We start from the raw sequence: 18,713 nt of genomic DNA on the forward strand, positions 1-18,713 counted from the left end.
CGAGGTAGGGGGTCATCCATTAATTACGTCACACCAATTTCTAGGTTTTTTGACCCCTCCCCCCCCCCTTGTCACACTTGGTCACATTTGGCAAACCCCTCCCCCCCTAGTGTGACGTCACATTTTTTCTACGAAATCGCCAAATCGAATTAAGTAAGTACCTTAGTATTATTAATATTTTATCAAAATATTTTTGACGATATAAATATTAGTAATTTTATAACCCAAAACTGCTTAGGAAAGAAAATTAAACGATTAAAAACTATTTTCGTTTTAAAAACTTGTTATTTAAATGTACAGCGAACTAAATAATTTAAATAAATTTTCGGTTACTGATGAACTTAAAGTGACGTCACAAAGTTTGTGTCTCCCCTGTCCCCCATGTCACAATATGTCACATTTTCTTGACCCCCTCCCACCCCCTAAACGTGTGACGTAATTAATGGATGACCCCTAGGCTCTCTGTAAACAAACAGCCTTTATGAATAAATGTCATAGACGTAATAGTGAAAAACTGTTAACAGTACATCAGGTGCTACATTACGACACCCGGATATAATAAGCACATTGGGTGATGATAATAATAACAAACTAGATAACTACGTCAAAAATTTAAAGGGCCATTTGTACTGTAAAACGTAATGTATCGTAATACATAGTACATTACTATATAGGCCTGGAAACGAAGGGTTGTAGGCCATGTAGATATACACCGAAAACACCGTTTCTCGCCGATATTTGTATAGTGCATTTCTCAAACTTGCAATGAAATATCTATGAGCTACGGTGAGGTGACCAAAATTGAGAAAAAAATCTCTAAAAATTTAATTTAGAAAGGAGCAAGTACCAGGGCCTCATGAGTTACGAGGTATCGTTGACCAACCCGCCGGGCCCCAGCGGCCGGGGCGCGTACGAGTAATCGTGGGCCGCGGCTGCTGTTAGAAACAAAAGAAGGTTGCTTTTGCTTGTGTGGGAAGGCTATATGAAATTCCTTTACATATCATCATCACTCATCGCACCGTATGTGTAGTATTTCCGGACCAAATTTGAAGTAGGGTCAACATTTCATTGCAAGGTTGAAAAAATAACTATTAATTCATACGAGTAGATGTACAAGTTACTCTAATAATATAGTAGTAAAGTAAGTAGGTTAGATTTTTTTTATTTACTAGCGACCCGCCTCGGCTTTGCACGGGCAGTAAAGCGTAATTATATTATACAGCTATCTACAAGACAAAAAAAATGCACCACAAACTTTAACTTTGAAATGTTTCACTACGCAAAATATTACGCCTTGATAGCTATAAAACCGTGATAGCTAGACAGTTGAAATTTTCACAGATGATGTATTTCTGTTGCCGCTATAACAACAAATACTAAAAACAGAATAAAATAAACATTTAAATGGGGCTCCCATACAACAAATGTGATTTTTGACCAAAGTTAAGCAACGTCGGGAGTGGTCAGTACTTGGATGGGTGACCGTTTTTTTTGCTTTTTTTTTGCATTATGGTACGGAACCCTTCGTACGCGAGTCCGACTCGCACTTGCCTGGTGTTTTCTTTAACCTTGGCCATAGTCCCATTTGTATGGGATCTACTACCGTGCGAATGTATGAACGACTGGTTTAAAGTGACACTTTTTCAATGTATTTGAAATAGGTATTTGAGTATTTATGGGTATGAAAAAGTAAAACGATTATTTCTAAATGAATTCCTTGTCCTTGGTTTATACGAAAATGATACCAAACTTGACCTGACAGCTACAGGTAGGTAGAAACAGACCGCATTGTACCGCCGGAATCGCATTTCCCCTCTCCCTTTTTGGGTGGAAGCAAAGAATTAATATCCTTAAGACATTATATCAATAAAGTATGATACAAGGAACAATCGTGCCAAGCGGCATCGCCTGGGATAAAACGGCCAACTCAGCGCACTTCTCCATTTACATTTTCCTTAAATATTTTATTAAATATTGATCCTAGCAAAAAAGTATATAGAATATTTAATGTAGTAAATTTTATGTAGATTACTTATGTATAAGATTTTTTTGTACAAGCCACCATTTACGAGTTATTTACAAAAAATATTAACAATTGATTTACTTTCTCCTTTAAATATTGATCCTAGTGAAAAACTGTATACAATATTTAATGAAGAAAACTTTATGTAGATTAGTTATGTAAAATATTTTTATAATAGAAATATTAACAATTAAAAATATTAATAATTAACTTTCTCCCTTAAATATTTTTTTAAATATTGATCCTAGCGAAAAAGTGTATAGAATATTTAATGTAGAGAATTTTATGTAGATTACTTATGTATAAGAACATTTTTTGCTACAGGCCACGGTTTACGAGTTATTTATAAAAAACTATAAAAAGGGACCTTTGAACCCGATTTGTTTTCAAACACAACATGACTGATCAGTTCATCAGCGTCACATAACATAAATTGACCTGCGCAGTGGATAGACAGCTAAATTTAATGTTCCAGTATTCACAAAATCTTAATTGCTAAATTGGGACCGAGCGAACCGAAATGGGCCAGAATGTCCAATTTCAACCTACTACGTATTTTATTCATCGAAGTCTTTGTCGTAAGCGCCATCGACAATAAGGTCCCTTTTCATAGATAATACCACATATACTCACTTTTATCAAACTACGGGAAGGGTTATTATTTTGGCAACCCATGTATAGTTATGATGCATTTTATTGTTCCATTTTAAATTCAGTGTTATACAAATTTGGAAATTTAAATATAAATGTTACCTTTGAAGTTGCATGCGCACTGATGGCGAGTTTTTTTTGTAAAAGAAGTACACTTACTACATTCGGTAGGTAGTACACATTGGCCATCCTTTCTTCTGACGGTGCCTGTCTCACACACGCATCCAGATTGACACTGGTAAGTGCATAACCTGTTTGAGGAGTTGTAGTTTTCACAAGTATCTTGACAATGGGCTGAGCATTCGTTCCACTTTTCGCCGGCCGGACAAATGGGTTCTGCAAGATTTTTTTATTTAAAATATATTTTCTAGATGGATTATTATAATTCTGACAATATAAAAAACAGGGTGACTCAAGAGAAAGTAGGTAAACGTATAAGGGGGGTTTAAAAATAAAACAAATTATGATTACATATATTATGTTGACCCGATAGTTAACAGATAACGAAACACTTCGCCCACCCTTGCCGGGAACACCCTTTCTGAGTACTCTTGGAATATAACTATGCGGGATATATGGGTAGGTAAACTTGGATACAATAAGTAATGACATTGTCATTAGAGACTTATAGACGACCCTTAGGGTAACATTCCATTTCTAACCGCAGCTGTATTACTGTCAATTTTATTAAGCAAAATTGACAATGACAGCGACGCGGCCAGTACAAGTGCAGCTGCGCTTAGAAATGGAATGTTACCATTAAGTGAAAAGTAATCGTTACTTTAAGAAAACATACCACAATCTTCTGGTTTCACGCAACGTCCGAAGCGGTTTCTGACGTAACCTTCTTTGCAGAAACAGTCCTCGATACACTGGTCAGTGCAGAATTTAGGAGGATTTTTATAATTGTCACATGTTATCGGACATGCGGTTCCGCACTCCATATATTTTTCGTTATCTCTACAAATTGGCGGTGCTGGAAAAGAGCATAATAATGTTACAAGCAATCTTCTAAAATACTCCATAAATAGGTAACAATAAATTAAAGAAGAAGAAAACGGCACGCACTTAATTGGTTACATTTTCTAAAATTTATGTAAGTTTTTAAATTACAATGATACTTATGAGGAGTATTCGCTAAGGTTAAGTTAATGGATTAGTAGTAGTTGTTCTACTCGTACAATCTTAAGCGTCGTTTCTGAGTGTGCCATAGTGTACATTCGTAGGTAGGCCGCGCGGTAATGTGTGGTGCAGGCCCAGTTGTGGTGCCTTGGGTGTAGCGGTTTCCATAATAATAGGGCAGTTGTAGGCGCAGTAACTTCAGCTATGCACAATGAAAGTCTACTTACTGCATTGATCAACAGGAACGCAAGATCCAGTGTCGTTCATTAGTGTGCCAGGAATGCAGTCGCAGGCCACACGGCAGAGTGTGATGCAAGCCCAGTCGCCTTGTGTATAGCGGTTTGCGCATGTAACAGGGCAGTAGGAGGCGCAGTAGTTTAGCTCTTCGTTAACGCCTGTGCATTTTTTAATAGCTGCAACAACACAAATAAACCCTTCAGCAGTTCAATAGAGTTTTTAGTATTGTTTATTTTTTATTGCAAAAAGATTCAGAACTATGCTGGCGTACTGGGGCCAAATTCGACATGTACAACTGTCAGATTTCGCATCCACGTCAAATCAACAGTTGATTTTATTGCCTACTGAGTGTTGATTCCATCAACGGTGGATAATATAATTTGGTACAACCAAAACTCAACTCTAAACTAAGGGTGGTTCGGTTTGGTTTGCTTGTCACCCTAACTGTGGATTGTTAATGTCAAATTTTGACATTGTACGTATTCGAGAACTTATGATTTTTTCCACATCAACGGGAGATCAACACGATACGTCAAACGTCGCTTGTCGAATAGGGGTCCTTGAAGCCATTTAAGTTCGTGATGACAATAGTGTGAGATTTTATTTTAAGATCATAATAAATAGAATGCTGTGTGAGGTAAAAAAGCTATGTATTAAGATTTGTAGTTAGTAGTCGAAATATAATACTTATTTAAAGCATCTACCTAATAAATATTAAGATTGATAACATTTCACATAACATCATCAAGATGAAGTTTCGGAGTAAAATGTCTGTCTGTGTCTAAAAAAGAGACTGAATTTCTACAAATAAAAACATATTACATGAGTCATGATATCATGATTATTAATACTGTAAACTGAGTTATATATTTATGAATAGTTAAAACAATAAAAAGGCGATAAATAATTGAAGTTGACGCTGAACAAATATTGAAACAGACTGCAACCAATTCTTTTGTTTTATCATTATCAACATGTTATTGTCATTAAAATCGTCATTAGCACTTACGACATTGTTCTGGCTTTATGCAAGTGCCGTCCTTGAGGTTTCTGACGTAGCCTTTCTTGCAGTTGCACCCAGCGACGCATTGCGCTGTGCAAATGCGGTCGGGGTTCTTATAGTTGTCACAATTGTCTGGGCAGCTGGATCCACATGACTGGTATTCTTCGTGCTCTTGAAGGCACACTGGCTTTGACGCTAGTGGAATAATTCATAATTATGGTTAACTTTTGTTATTGAAACCGCAGTTTTATTTAAATAAAATTTTATTAGGTACTTACGTATGTTAATGAATTTATGTACATACTTGATGCCAGTATTTATATAAGTTATTCTGTAATCTTATAGCTACCACAGCAATAGCTAAAGAAATTGCAAGCGATGGTAGCCGTTTCGTTTTTGCTTGCAACTATCCAAGGTTCGCAATTGTTGCGGGTCCGTGGCCTCGAACGAATAGAATCGAGAAACTAATCTTACGTAGGTAGGTGCTTACTACTTTTAATATGAGTGTGTGACTTTTCATATGCATCAGTTACAAAATTTAACATTGGAGCTGCGAAAAATATAGTTCAAAGTTTTAATCGAAAACATGTATTAAGTTTTAAAGAACTTACGGCATTTTTTCGGGTGTATACAAACACCGTACGCGTTCCTGACGTAACCCTTGCGACAGAAGCATCCGCGTACGCACACGGCGGGGCAGCCGATGTCAGTTCTATTGTAGTCTTCACAAGTCCTGATCTCGCAATATGATCCGCAATCCTTTGCCACTTCGTTTGGTTTGGTACAGATTGGTAGAGCTACAACATAAAATTGATTAAAGCCCGATATAACTTGATTCCAGTAACATTGTATTTATTCCGATAATAATTTGTCTTATTTTGTCGATTGTTTCAAAATGAACAATATTTGGGGTAGGGTACATTAATTAAATATTTGCGTTTTGATTGTTTGAAATTGCTCGTTTATCTACCGAACCTACATTGTACAAGTACGTTGAACTACCTACATTATTAATTTCGTCGGAATGGTTGGAGCCATTTTTGGAAACTAATGTTTATACATATAAATATTACCTATTTGAAAACAAATTTCAAAAAAAGTAGCCTATCTCATCATAGAATTATCAACCGACGGAATCAGGCAACTCAACGACATTTATATCGGCGATGCTGACTCCTGTAATGTCCCGGATGCATCTAATTCGACACAGATAATATTAGCTACTTAATCTGTCCATAAGATGCAAGTAATAATGGTAACGTTTTTGGCATTACACTTTCTGTTGTTAGTGAGATGAAAATAACTTACGACATTCACTTGGATAAACACAATTTCCGTGTTCATCCTTAAGGAATCCTTCTTTGCAAAAGCAACCTTCGACGCATACTTCAGGACACACTTGCCGTGGGTTATCTAGATCAGAGCAACTTGGTTCGCAAATGGTACCGCATTTCTTGTACTCTTGGTTAGGTCCACATTTGTTGGAAGGCACTAAAATATATAAAGGGTTAGTTACAAAACAGAAGACGATGGAGTAAGTAGCTACAATAAAATTGCCTGAATAGACTATTATATTGAAAGACTAAGTTTAAAGTTAAGTAATATCCGATGTATACAAGGATATTTATTATTTATTAAATAGGGGAATGAAATGACGCATACACGCACTACATACATACTCATTCCTATCTAGCCCTATTGTAGATAATGTAAGTTTTCGTGTGAATAAAATACTAACCAAACAAAGTTTAGTCCCTTGATTAAATAAATTTATATCCTTAATTAAAAAAAAAAACAACCTGTTGGACAACACTCGCTTGGTACGCAAATGTTCCGCTTGTTTCTCAAGTAACCAGGCCTGCAGTCGCAGCCCGGGTTGCATGGCGGGTCCTCTAACACCTCGTACAGTGTGTACACAGACTCGCACGTTAGCGGCGGATACGCTTCGCACTCCACTGCTACTTCGTTTATACCGCAACGAAGAGATGCCGCTGTAAACACACAAACAGAATAATATATAAATCTAAGATGCAATAAAGACTTCAAAAGCGATCCAAAAATTAGTTGCTGGTTTTTTTTTCATTAAAATAAAATATGTATTTGGATGTAATATTTTTTACTAAAAAAATTATATTAAAATAAACGTGGTGGATAATTTCAAATCAAAAAGGATTTGAAGTAGAAAGTTACTGTCATGGTAAATTATGTAACTAAAGTTCATTTACTGCCATCTTTCGACAGAAGATTAACACTGTTTGAACGCCATTTGACTTTGATCCTTATTCTATTTATAACTGATATGTGTTAACTTTTTAAATATTCACGCCATCTACTCGAGCATAAGCTGAAGGTTGTGGCGCCATCGCTGGAAAACATGGAACCATACCTTTCGCCTATAGTCGAGTAGATATACATATAGGGGAGACTAGAGACACATAGGGGAGGCAACATATAATAGTGTACGAGTATAACGTATCTTGTCAAAGTTACAAATTTCTAGCACGTAATTTTCATTGAGCTAAACGGGCGAGGGATGGGATAAGGAATTCTTTTCTAATACTTTACTCTAAAAACAGAAACTTACGACATAATTCCCTTGGTATGCAAATTCCTTTCTCGTTTCTCAGATATCCATCTTTGCAGGCGCAGGCGGGTATGCATACTGATATGATGCCCGGCGGACATTGGAAGCCGGCCTCGAGACGCTTGCAGGAATCCCACGGGCACATAGAGGCGCAGCGCCACACTTCGTTTATTGGACATTCCTTAATTGCTGTGGAAAATTAGGTATAGTCGCGGACGGTCTAGAACGCAAAATGACCACTTTTTTATACTCGTATCACACAAGTAGGCTAGGTTCGTTAGTTATCTTCAAATGGCCGAAGGCCAAACCGCACAGAATAGGAGCCCCGCGGCTCCGTTGACATCGCCAACGTAAAGGTAAAACGACGGAAAATGATTTAAATGATGTGGGCATTTTGCGTCCTGGACCGTTCGCGATGTAGACTAAGAGCGATATAGGCAAAATGTTACACTAGTAATTTTGCGTTCTAGACCGTCCGCGAATTACTTAATTAAATAACCCGATAATTACTTGTAAGTATAAATTATTTATGTAACAAAAATAAACACAGCTACTTAACATCCTTTTCTTACCCTTGAATCTTAGTTGAAGAATGATCTGAGGTACAGACTGTACAGACATTTAATCTTAACAAAATGCTTACTATTAATAAGAGGATCCGTTTTCTGTTTTTACGAGAGCGTGTGAAATGATGTCATTAAAGTTGTAAACTTAAACGCAACACTAGACGACGTCCTTGTTTTATATACTAATACTATTATGTTTCTTTACGGCCGGGGGAAACATATCGTTGCGCAATATATAGGTACCTACAGTGAACTAGGTCGCGATTAACAATCTTTAAAAAAATATATAACTTGCATTTTCTGGAAAGAAAGGAGGTATTTAAAAGTAAGCAGACTCACGGCAATGATCCTCACGTACACAGTCTCCAACCTCATTCCTCAAATATCCCTTGTCGCACATGCATCGCCCCTTGCACGGTAGCGGAATAGCTGGCAACAGGCATTTGTAAGTCGGACTTTTCGACATACACGTTTCGTTGGCGCATACACTGGGACAATCTTGCCAGTGTTCATGGAGCGGACATTTCCGAACCGCTGTTAAATAAAAAAAGAGATCATTTAAGTATAAGTCTGATTGCGCAAGCGTTGAAACGCAAGCACAGTTTCTGTCTTTGGGATAAAACGAGAAATAGGTATTGTTATTACCTATATATATATACCATACCATTATATTTTATCAAGAGAAATGGTAAATCATAAATATCATAATAAACTTGGTAGTTCCTTGGGTAAGAATCGTGAAAGATAAAATCTAAATTACAGTTTTGTATTACCTACTAAATATGTAATTAGAACTGGTTTTTATAACACTAGGTAATAACTTCGCTTAAAACAGCCACGGGCCTTTTATTTGAGCTAGTTATATCGACTTTATTTTTTACGAATAAATAAAACATTATTGCATCAAGGTTCGTTTACTGTTTATGCTAGTGACGACCCTTACGCAGAGTTTTCCGTAATATATTTGCTTTATTGAAAACTATTTTTTTACTATTAATACGCGCTAGTAAGGCACTGGTCCCACCGCGAGCTAGTAAGCTATGAGCTATCGGCTATAAACACGAACAAAAGATAAGCACTCCCGTGTAAATAAAAGAGACACGGCGATATTTATAGCTCACCGCTGGGCGAGTAACTATAAATATCTATTAGTTCGTTTATTTTAGCATTAGAAAGAAGGTAAGCGATCTTGACAGGTATTTTAATTGAAAAACGCTGTTTAAAAATCAGTTACTTATGAAAGCAGAAGAATATAAATGATCGTATTTGATTCATAATTGTTACATATTTGCCATAACTTATTTTTAAAACGTGTTTTCAATTAAAAGACACATCAAGATTGTTTACCTTTTGTCTAATGCTAAAAAAACTAATTATAGGATTATTAAATATATTAAAAACGGGTCACTCACGTATTTTAAGTCGCAGAACTATAGGATTGTTTACTTACGGCAATCTTTTGGAAGCACACAGGGGCCAGTAGCGTTATCGTTCAGCCTCACCCGCCCTTTTACACAGACGCATCCAGAGAAGGGCTTGCAAAGGCTCTGTGGTGCAGTGACCTTGTAGTTGGCGCATGTCCTCTGACATTCGCTGCTGTCGGCCACGTAGCGTTCCAGAGGGCCACATTGTGCGACTGAAAATGAAGTATTAAGGTGCTGAAGACTGTAAGAAGTAAACGCTACAAATTTTAAGGAGACGTGTAATATGATGTTTATAAAAACGCGAAATTTTTACGTGAACGGATCGAACACAAAACTATGTTCACGTCTTTTATGTAGACATACCCACTACCCAAAAGTTAAGACTCTACGTCGCAATATATTTATCATTCAGCAACGGAGGGATTTTCCACTTATTTTTAAAGGAGTATATAGTTTGTGTTCTCTATTTTTCTAGTATACTTTCGTTTAATTCGACTGAGAAATGCTATTTTTTGTCACACAATAGGTGATATAAGCTACCAAAACGGACAATTTGTACTCCTCTGAAAAAAAAAATTTTTTCTAGTTTTTCAACTTTTTACTGTATCATATAGTTATAGTGTCTACGTAAAGCAAAATCAATTTTCCCAGTGGCAATTTTACAACAACAGCAACATTGAAGCATCTTAAAAGCGACTTAAGCGACCAATGACTACTCCATCCCTTTCAAACAATGATGGCAGCATTGACTTTTGAAATATGGATAGGCAGTCAATTTTGGTGCCGCTAACATGCACTTTTACGCTGCATAATAACGAAAATGTGAAATAGCAGTATCATATTTAAAAAAACGTTAAAATGGTGCAAACTTACGGCACTCGTCCCGAGAAATGCATGTTCCGTTCCGACGATAAAAGCCGTCGTTGCATCTACATTCAGCTTTGAAACCTGGATCCTCGCACAACCAGTATGGGTCTATAAGGGCAGAACAATCTTGTGGAGGGCATATTTTAGAACGTCGCACGAAGTGTGAATTGGGACCGCACTTTACAGGCACGATCGACTTGGTCGTGACCGGGATCGGGATTCCTTCTGAAATAAAATTGACAGAAGTATACAAATTTATTCACAGTACCTATTTATTTTATACTATAAATTCTGTACCATTCAAAATACCGGGTGTGGTCTGTAACAAAAGCAAAAAATTAAACTGTAGCCTGTTCTCCCCAAACTGACCAATATTTGTACAGTAAGTTTCAAAACTAACTTGTGTTTAGATTTTTAGTATACTAGGTATAAAGTTTATTCTAAGACGCAACGAATTATGTTTAAGGCGTGACAAGCAACGTCAATTACAATGATAATTAATGGCGTACATTGCAGATAATATGTATTTAATTTGTATGTAAAATAGAAAATCTAAAGACTACATAATTTTTAAAAGTTATTGAACGGTAACACGTTTACTGTTTGAGGAGTTATAATCTATGTTTTAATTATTTTCTCATGTTACAGGCCACACTCGTTATAATTTCGTCAATACACCTTATAAAACCAAGTCCCCCGTCGTGTCTGCCTGTGTGTATATATTTATGTATCTTCGCGATAAACTCAAAAACTACTGAGAGCATTTTCATGCTGCGTTCACCTATTAATAGAGTGATTTTTGGGGAAGGTTTAGGTGTATAATTTAATTTTATTAACTTGTGCGAAGCCGGGACGGGTTGCTAATATGCGGATAGGTCATACTCAACAGTGAGTATGCAGTCTAAAGTATCACAGTAATAATAAACAAATATTAAGTAATTGACGTTTGAAAGAAAATCATTGAAATAGTCGCTTGTATTTTTTATTATTTACCTTTTGGCTCCCTTGGTGATGTTGCTGACACTCCAACCCCCACCACTAGCAATATAATAAACACGGCCATCATCGCTTAAGAGCGATAACTGAGACTCCGTGTAATGTCGAACAATTTATAACCTTGCTGTTTTTCATGAATAAATACCACATAAAGATAACCACCTAAACAAATGATAACAAAGAAAAAAATAAAGTGCCCCTTGTTTTTCTTCAGTGTATTGCAAGATAACCACCTAAACAAATGATAACAAAGAAAAAAATAAAGTGCCCCTTGTTTTTCTTCAGTGTATTGCATGCTGTTTGTTCAAGTTACCTACGCTTGTAATCGAGACTGCCTATTGTGACTCGTGACGTAGTGGAGTCAGTATAAAGTGCAATATGGGCGAATTCTATATCAATTGTTTACCTGTCTGCCAAAATACAACTTGAAAACGGTTTCCGTTTAAAAAAAATATCATAAATAGGGTTCCGTACCACAAAAGCAAAAACGAATTTGTTGTCCGTTCGTCTGTGTGTCAAGACCTTTTATCTCGGGAACGCGTGAAGGTATCGAGTTGAAATTATAGTATAACGGCGCGATTCGGGAAATGAATTAGAGATACACTAGATATGAAATACTGCCGTATTCGAACTTCAACTTATTCACAAGAGACCACACGTACTAGATCCATTCTAGATACGTTATAGTTTAGATATCAACTAGTTCTCTATTGCAGCGCAATTCGGGCAACCAATGTCACTTTTACGTTAGATAGAGTAATATCTATTACATGTGAATTGGATCTCTAAGTCATATCCTGTGGAAATCGTTCAAAAGTATCCCCAGAATCGCGCAAATGTCAAATTTGACAGGTTAGATCTTAAACATATCGTTATCGTATCTTGGTGATGTCTAAAAGATGTCTATTTCAAAATCCGAATCAGGCCCATAGTAACGATATGTGACGTTCCACGGCAAAATGTACCTCATGGCGGCTGGCGCTTACGCTATTATTAACGCCGCTCGAATATTCAGCCGGGGCAATGGCACCTTTTGCTGTGGAACGTCACATATCTTTACTATTTCATATCTAGTGAATCTCTAATTCATTTCCCGAATCGCGCTGTATAGGTACTCAGGTCTACAGTCCCTTTTTTGACGCTGTGAAAAAAATTAAACTTCCAAGATAACTTAAAGGAAGATACGGCCTTTTATGCCGCAATAAAACGTTTATTTCGATAATTTACACTGAGTAACTAAACAATTTACACAACTATAATGCTGTATTGTTTTCATGATTGTCGGGCCAATTTGAACGTCCACGGAAGAAAGAATGAGCGCGCCGCGCTCTACTCAGACACATCAGAATGATATCTTAGGCCAATGAGCTTCCTTTTAAACTCTTTTTGGAAACAAAAAGAGTTTAAAAGGAAGCTAATGGACCATGAATAAATAAATATTTGGGACAATCTTACAGATCCTAGGTAGATCTGTGTAAGTGAAAATAATATTCAGAAATCGCTATTTCGAAGTTTCAGGACAATCAAATATGATTTCCAGGAGGGAACAATTAAACATTTTCAATTTAATTAGAGTCTGAACCTTCAAGAAACAAAGGTCAGATTGAAAGCAGCGTGTTTTATTACCGGTCATTCGTTAATTATTTGAAACGGATCCAAAGGGTCGGGTTCTTAGGAAATCTTGAATTTGGAACTTTCTTCCTGATAAGGAGCTTTGAAGTGTATTTTACTTTTAAGAAATGGCTAAGTTAGCCTATGCCCTATTTTTGTTAGTAACAGGAAATTATTGTGCTTCCACTATACATAGGTACCTATACTTATTCGAAAAACCATGGAGTTTACTCATACCTAGGCTTCGTGAGTCGGGTGAAAACGCGTCTACGCCAATTTAAATTTCACATCAAATTAACGAAAACCTAGAATAATTTAATCGGATATTTGACAGTAATAAAATCAGAATATCTTTGTCTGAGAGAAAAGCGGTGGCGATTACTTTGAAAGCAAAAGTAGGTATTAATTAAAAGGTGCGTTTATTAGGGTCTTGAACATTTCGTACCCCTTTAAGGAACAAATTTCAATTAGACCTTTAATAAAGTAATATATTTGTTTTTGGTACATAATGTTTGTGTTGTAGTAGAAGCGTAGGTATTTATTTATAAAATGTTATATTCTTAGGTACTGCAAAATATAATTTAATTTTGTAGTCATAAAATATAGGACGCTAGACCGGGCCGTACACGGGCCGAGGCGTCCGACACGTGGTGCTTTCCATAGAAAACGAAGCTCTGGAAACTCCGGTCCGGCCACGGCCCGGTTTAACGTGATTCATCCTTTACTATGATCACGGGCTGTAACTACCAATGAGTTTTTCCGAAAATGTATGAAATATCATTTGCTATTTACCAGTCACAGTTCGTTGAAAGAAAATATTGTGATTAAACATTCATACAGTCGTGAAGAAATTGATAAGCTGTACGTGAAATCCCCAAACCTCTTTAGGGCAGCAGTATGGGGACCATAGTCCGATCCCTCTCGTGCATATATGGAGGCATGTCCTCAGCAGTGGGACAACGTATAAGCTCAATTACTACATTTATATATCTTATTATTTAATAGAAATGTATTCACAGACTAATAAATAAAAAAACAAGTGGCTTAAACAAAGCGTCATGTTGGTTTACTCATGTTGCGTGGGTGCAAGGTTTGCGCTTCGACTTATTGTTGTCTAGTAGGTACATGTGAATATGTCCTAGACAACAATACCTTTCAATGTTTTCTTACTGTAATTAATACTGCTTTTAACCTTGGTTAATGATCGGAACATTTAGGGTTGGTTGCACCAAACTGTTCCTATCGTTAAAGAGTTCGCTAAATTTTTATGTATGGAAAGTTTCATAGTACGTAAAGCGCCGGGGCGCGCCGGCTGACGTTAATCAGTCTGTCAAGTGTGGTTGGTGCAACTGGCCCTTAGTATATCTTCTGACCTCTTAAATCAGTGTTATGAATTTTTCTCAAAAATGGACGGCAAAGTCGACTTTGCCGTCTAAAAAATAGGTCGCGAAGCGCGTAGTTTATGGTCAGTCAAAACTTAAAAAGTTAAAAACATCGCAGTCTCGATTTTGGGACTGCAATGTTGCATACAAATTCCATTATTTGCAGAGTTCCAAACTTTTTAAAAGTTGAAATGACCATATCAAATTAAGGCACAGGCCCATTAAACAGCCAAACAGATGATTAGTACCGCGACTATTTAGATGTCTCAAATAGGTTGGCGTATTTTTGGCAGAAAAATAAACTTCTATTTTTTTATTAAATAAAATAAAAAGGCGGCAAGGGCTTTTTTCTGTCAAAATATATATGTAAGAACGTTGCTTTTGTAAAATATTTCTATGATATTTATATTTCTTGCACCATTTTTGAGAAAAGCACTATATATGACTCGGCTAGAAGGCTACTTGCTGGCTTAATTAATTTTATTTTGTTTTTGCCCTCCAAACAATACCGATCACACTGGTTTTGCAGATCATCATTCTAAAATTAACAAATTTGAACCAAAACAACGGAAACTTCTTAAAGCTCGAAATTGATATCGGAACATCCCTTGTTGTCGCTTTGAATCAAATTTAAAAGTAATCTTGGTATTATTTAACTTTCCCTTCAGTCAACAAAATATAATAAAGGCGCCCGAAGACCGTATTTATTTTCCAAACTTCAACAGTAAACACCGACCATAACGTCGATATTTTATGGTTTATAGAAACCAATTACGATATTTTGTTTGTACTTCATATGTAGGTAATTGTACTACACAAGAAACTTAGGTACTTACCAAATAACCGCACTGACATTGGTGGCCACTTTTCAGATTTTTGATGTGTTGAATACTTTTGTATCAATGCTCAACAATTTAAAAGTGGTTGTAAACAATTGAGTATCGAGGCAAACTTTACCGGTTTAACGATACTTTTATAATTTAGTTTAGATATTGCGTTGTAATTACCAAATAAAATGAATAAAGAAAATAAAATATGCGTTTGTTATACATATTTTCTATTCTTTATCATCCAAAACGTTCTACGATGAACATTATTATTATCACACAACTAATAATATAATGCTTGACAAATTTGTGTCAATTTGTTAACCCTTATCAAACGGATCATAATCGGTCCCATTTATAATGATATCCCTCTGAATATAGCATTAGGTTAGGGTGTGATCATTATACACCGGAATAAGCAAATCCATAAGACTTTATTACCGGGTTATAAAGTTAGAATTTCCTTGCTGTTTATTTAGTAGAATATGCCGAACTTGGTAATTTGTTCAAAGTCTAAAGTTCCACACATGGAACCCTCTTCATCTTGACACCTCTCACGTACAGCTGCAAGAGTAAAGTATAGGATTTTTTTTATTTATGTTCCTAATAATAATAGATGAATATATTAGTTCGGAGATATCGGAGTGAGACTGAAAAAAATAAAATAAAATAAATAAAGTTTTATTTCAGGCAACAAGTACAGTTGTACACTCTTATCAAAATACAATTTTAAAGTTACAAAAGAAAAAAACAATATAATAAAATTTAAACGATAAAAATAGTATTACTTACTCTATTTTTTGTTCCCGTTATGGTGCACGGAGAATCTGTGCCTAAAATTTTAGTTTAATTAATAGTTTTAGTATAATATTCATCGGAGTGAACTTTTAATAAAGGAGTCGAAAGGAGAGAATCAGATGTCGTGTTAGTCTAACCAGGATACAAAACATTTTATTTAACGACATCTTTAAGGTACCTAGTTTTTCGTTTGCAATAAAAATTATATTGTGCTAAATGATAATAGAATAAATATATATTTGCAAGTGAAATGTTTTCCCTAACTACATAGTGAAGCTACATCAGTCAGGAATATCGAGCGGGCGCTTTTTGCGGAACATAAATCAATCCTGACATTCCTGACACTGGAACGCCTCTCCGAAGATTCACGAGTTTTTGTCGCTTTACTACTATAAAAGACACTGACATGTGTACTAAAACAAAATAATTATGTATGTGTAATTAAAGGTTGATTTTTTTTGTTGAAATTGTTCAGGTTCTCTCTATAGTAATAACGAAGCTTCCTTATGGAACGTACTGACTCGTATTCAATCTGTCCTATTACGAACACCCATTTGTAACGAACCTATTTGCTTATAAAGGTACTTTGGTATGATGTTTCTAAGTTCACAAATCTGTACGATTCAGCTCCGTCAGCATCGAAACATCCGATTAATTTGTCTTATTAGTTCCTTTCTTGCTATTGACTGTCGATCGAACCGTACTTCCGAACAAGATAATTGGTAAAGGAAAATGTTATTCTTCTCCCTCTAATTGACTTTGGTTATTCGTGTTTGCGGTTTTGCGCTGAATGAATAAACAATCAGTAGGTTAGGCAAAGAAAAGTCCTACACGAGTGTAAGTTGAGTATAATATGTTACCGTAAAACAACAATATTGTGCAACTTGCATCTTGCATCGTTTTAATATCACTAGTAAAATATTTCTGTAGTAGGTGGCGATCACAATGATCAGGGATGGTCGCAGTGATACATAGGCTTGGAGCCTTATAATATTATCCCTAACACAAAGAAGAAGAAGATGAAAATATATCTTCTTTTATTAATCTAGTGGATAACTGGACACTCACTGGACACTAATTGATTTTATTATGGAACAAGTACCTGCAGTTTGACTGTGCATGTGAATGTTGAATTTATTTATAAACAGAGGCATAGTGCTTAACCGCTATTAAATTTCGTATAAGGTAAAATATTATTGTCAAAATACAATCTTCAATCAGCTTTCCCGACCTTCCTTATTATATATAAGGTAAGCGTACTGCCGGCCTAGCCAAGGTTACAATCGCTATCGCTTCGACAACGAAAACCATTATGTCTCTCTATCACACTTCCATATTAGTGCGACAGTGACAGTTGCATTTCGATCGCTACGGAGCGTAAGCGATCGGCATCTTGGCTACGCGGCCTGGTGCTCTACGCGGTACCAGTACATGTCATCTTGAAACTTATGTCATTGTCAACAGAGGCGACAGCAAGGTGTCATCTATTGGGCATTAGCATGTCGAGCACTAGTACGTTTACCTTAATAAGGAAGGTCGGGAAAGCTTAATACATTATGTATTAAGATTTTACATTTTCCTCGTTATTTCATTGTAGTAATTTTTTAACTAAACTTCATCTTGGCAAAAATACTCCCAATTTTAGTTCATTGTCTTTGCTACTGTTCTTGACTTGTTGTGGGCTAATGGTTTGCGTGTTCACAGTAACTTTTCTTATACATGTCTCTTTCTTTCTCTGATTGTTCGTTAAGATAAAGTTTATATTATAGTTTAGAAGTTACAGTGACTAACAGAATTATCCTGGCGGTTTATATATGGTTCGACGTTCTAATATGTTATGTCAGTTTTCATTATTAGGTTTACATTGTCTGTCTTTCAAGATTCTGTGTTAACATATTTAATTAAATAAATACATACTTGATAAAGCATGACCAAAGCATGACAGTCAACATTTCTGACAATAAATAGAGACGGCAATAGAGTAGGTATCGATTTGATGAAAACCGTCTTTGTTTTGCATGAACAAACTTTCGCTTTCAGCTACCCCTTTGCATACAAACTTATACAGGAGGGTCACTTTTCTCTGCAGCTGACGGTACTCGCATTCATAAGCGATCAAAGTCCATTTGAGCAATCGAAAAACATTACTAGAAACACTTTAATCAAGCAACGTTCCGGACAAAGCGATAGCAGCGCTTTTAAATGCAGATAAGGTTGCAATACAAACACGGAAAGTTCGAACAAGCTCAAAATGAAGTGACCATTTAGTAAAAACGGTAAAAACGGCAAATTGCACTTCTCTGTTACTTAAGAGCTATTTTATAGTTTTTTGCACGGAACTCTTAGCGTGAAATTAATATGATGTCAGTGTTTCAGTAGGTTGCTAATGATTTTGTATTATTTAGTAGATAGTATTTAAACGCTTTGAGTTGGAGTATTTTATTTTTTTTATAATAATTATGACATTCATGACAGTCGTAAAGACAAAGTAGTCGAATAAAGGCTGACTCACGTCAGACCGGGCCGTGTCCGGGCCGGAGCTTCCGGCGCATCGTTTTCTGTGGAAAGCATCACGTGATCACCTGTCATGCCATAGAAAAGTAAGCGCCGGAAGCTCCGGCC

General features: G+C 36.1%; 1 protein-coding gene across 1 annotated transcript in view; it reads right to left on the reverse strand.

The window, feature by feature from the left end:
* Nucleotides 1-11,540, reverse strand: part of LOC134672681 (zonadhesin-like) — a 70,796-nt gene extending 59,256 nt beyond the window's left edge. The window contains exons 1-12 of the mRNA XM_063530637.1: nt 11,471-11,540; nt 10,484-10,702; nt 9,637-9,822; nt 8,526-8,720; nt 7,621-7,809; nt 6,836-7,027; nt 6,345-6,527; nt 5,648-5,833; nt 5,043-5,231; nt 4,024-4,209; nt 3,471-3,650; nt 2,834-3,010 (exon numbers count right to left, since the gene is read on the reverse strand). Coding sequence (XP_063386707.1) covers nt 2,834-3,010; nt 3,471-3,650; nt 4,024-4,209; nt 5,043-5,231; nt 5,648-5,833; nt 6,345-6,527; nt 6,836-7,027; nt 7,621-7,809; nt 8,526-8,720; nt 9,637-9,822; nt 10,484-10,702; nt 11,471-11,540 — 2,152 coding nt within the window. The remainder of the gene's footprint in view (nt 1-2,833; nt 3,011-3,470; nt 3,651-4,023; nt 4,210-5,042; nt 5,232-5,647; nt 5,834-6,344; nt 6,528-6,835; nt 7,028-7,620; nt 7,810-8,525; nt 8,721-9,636; nt 9,823-10,483; nt 10,703-11,470) is intronic.
* Between the last annotated feature and the right edge of the window lie 7,173 nt (nt 11,541-18,713).

The sequence above is a fragment of the Cydia fagiglandana genome, chromosome 2, assembly GCF_963556715.1.
Source record: "Cydia fagiglandana chromosome 2, ilCydFagi1.1, whole genome shotgun sequence".
NCBI lineage: Eukaryota > Metazoa > Arthropoda > Insecta > Lepidoptera > Tortricidae > Cydia > Cydia fagiglandana.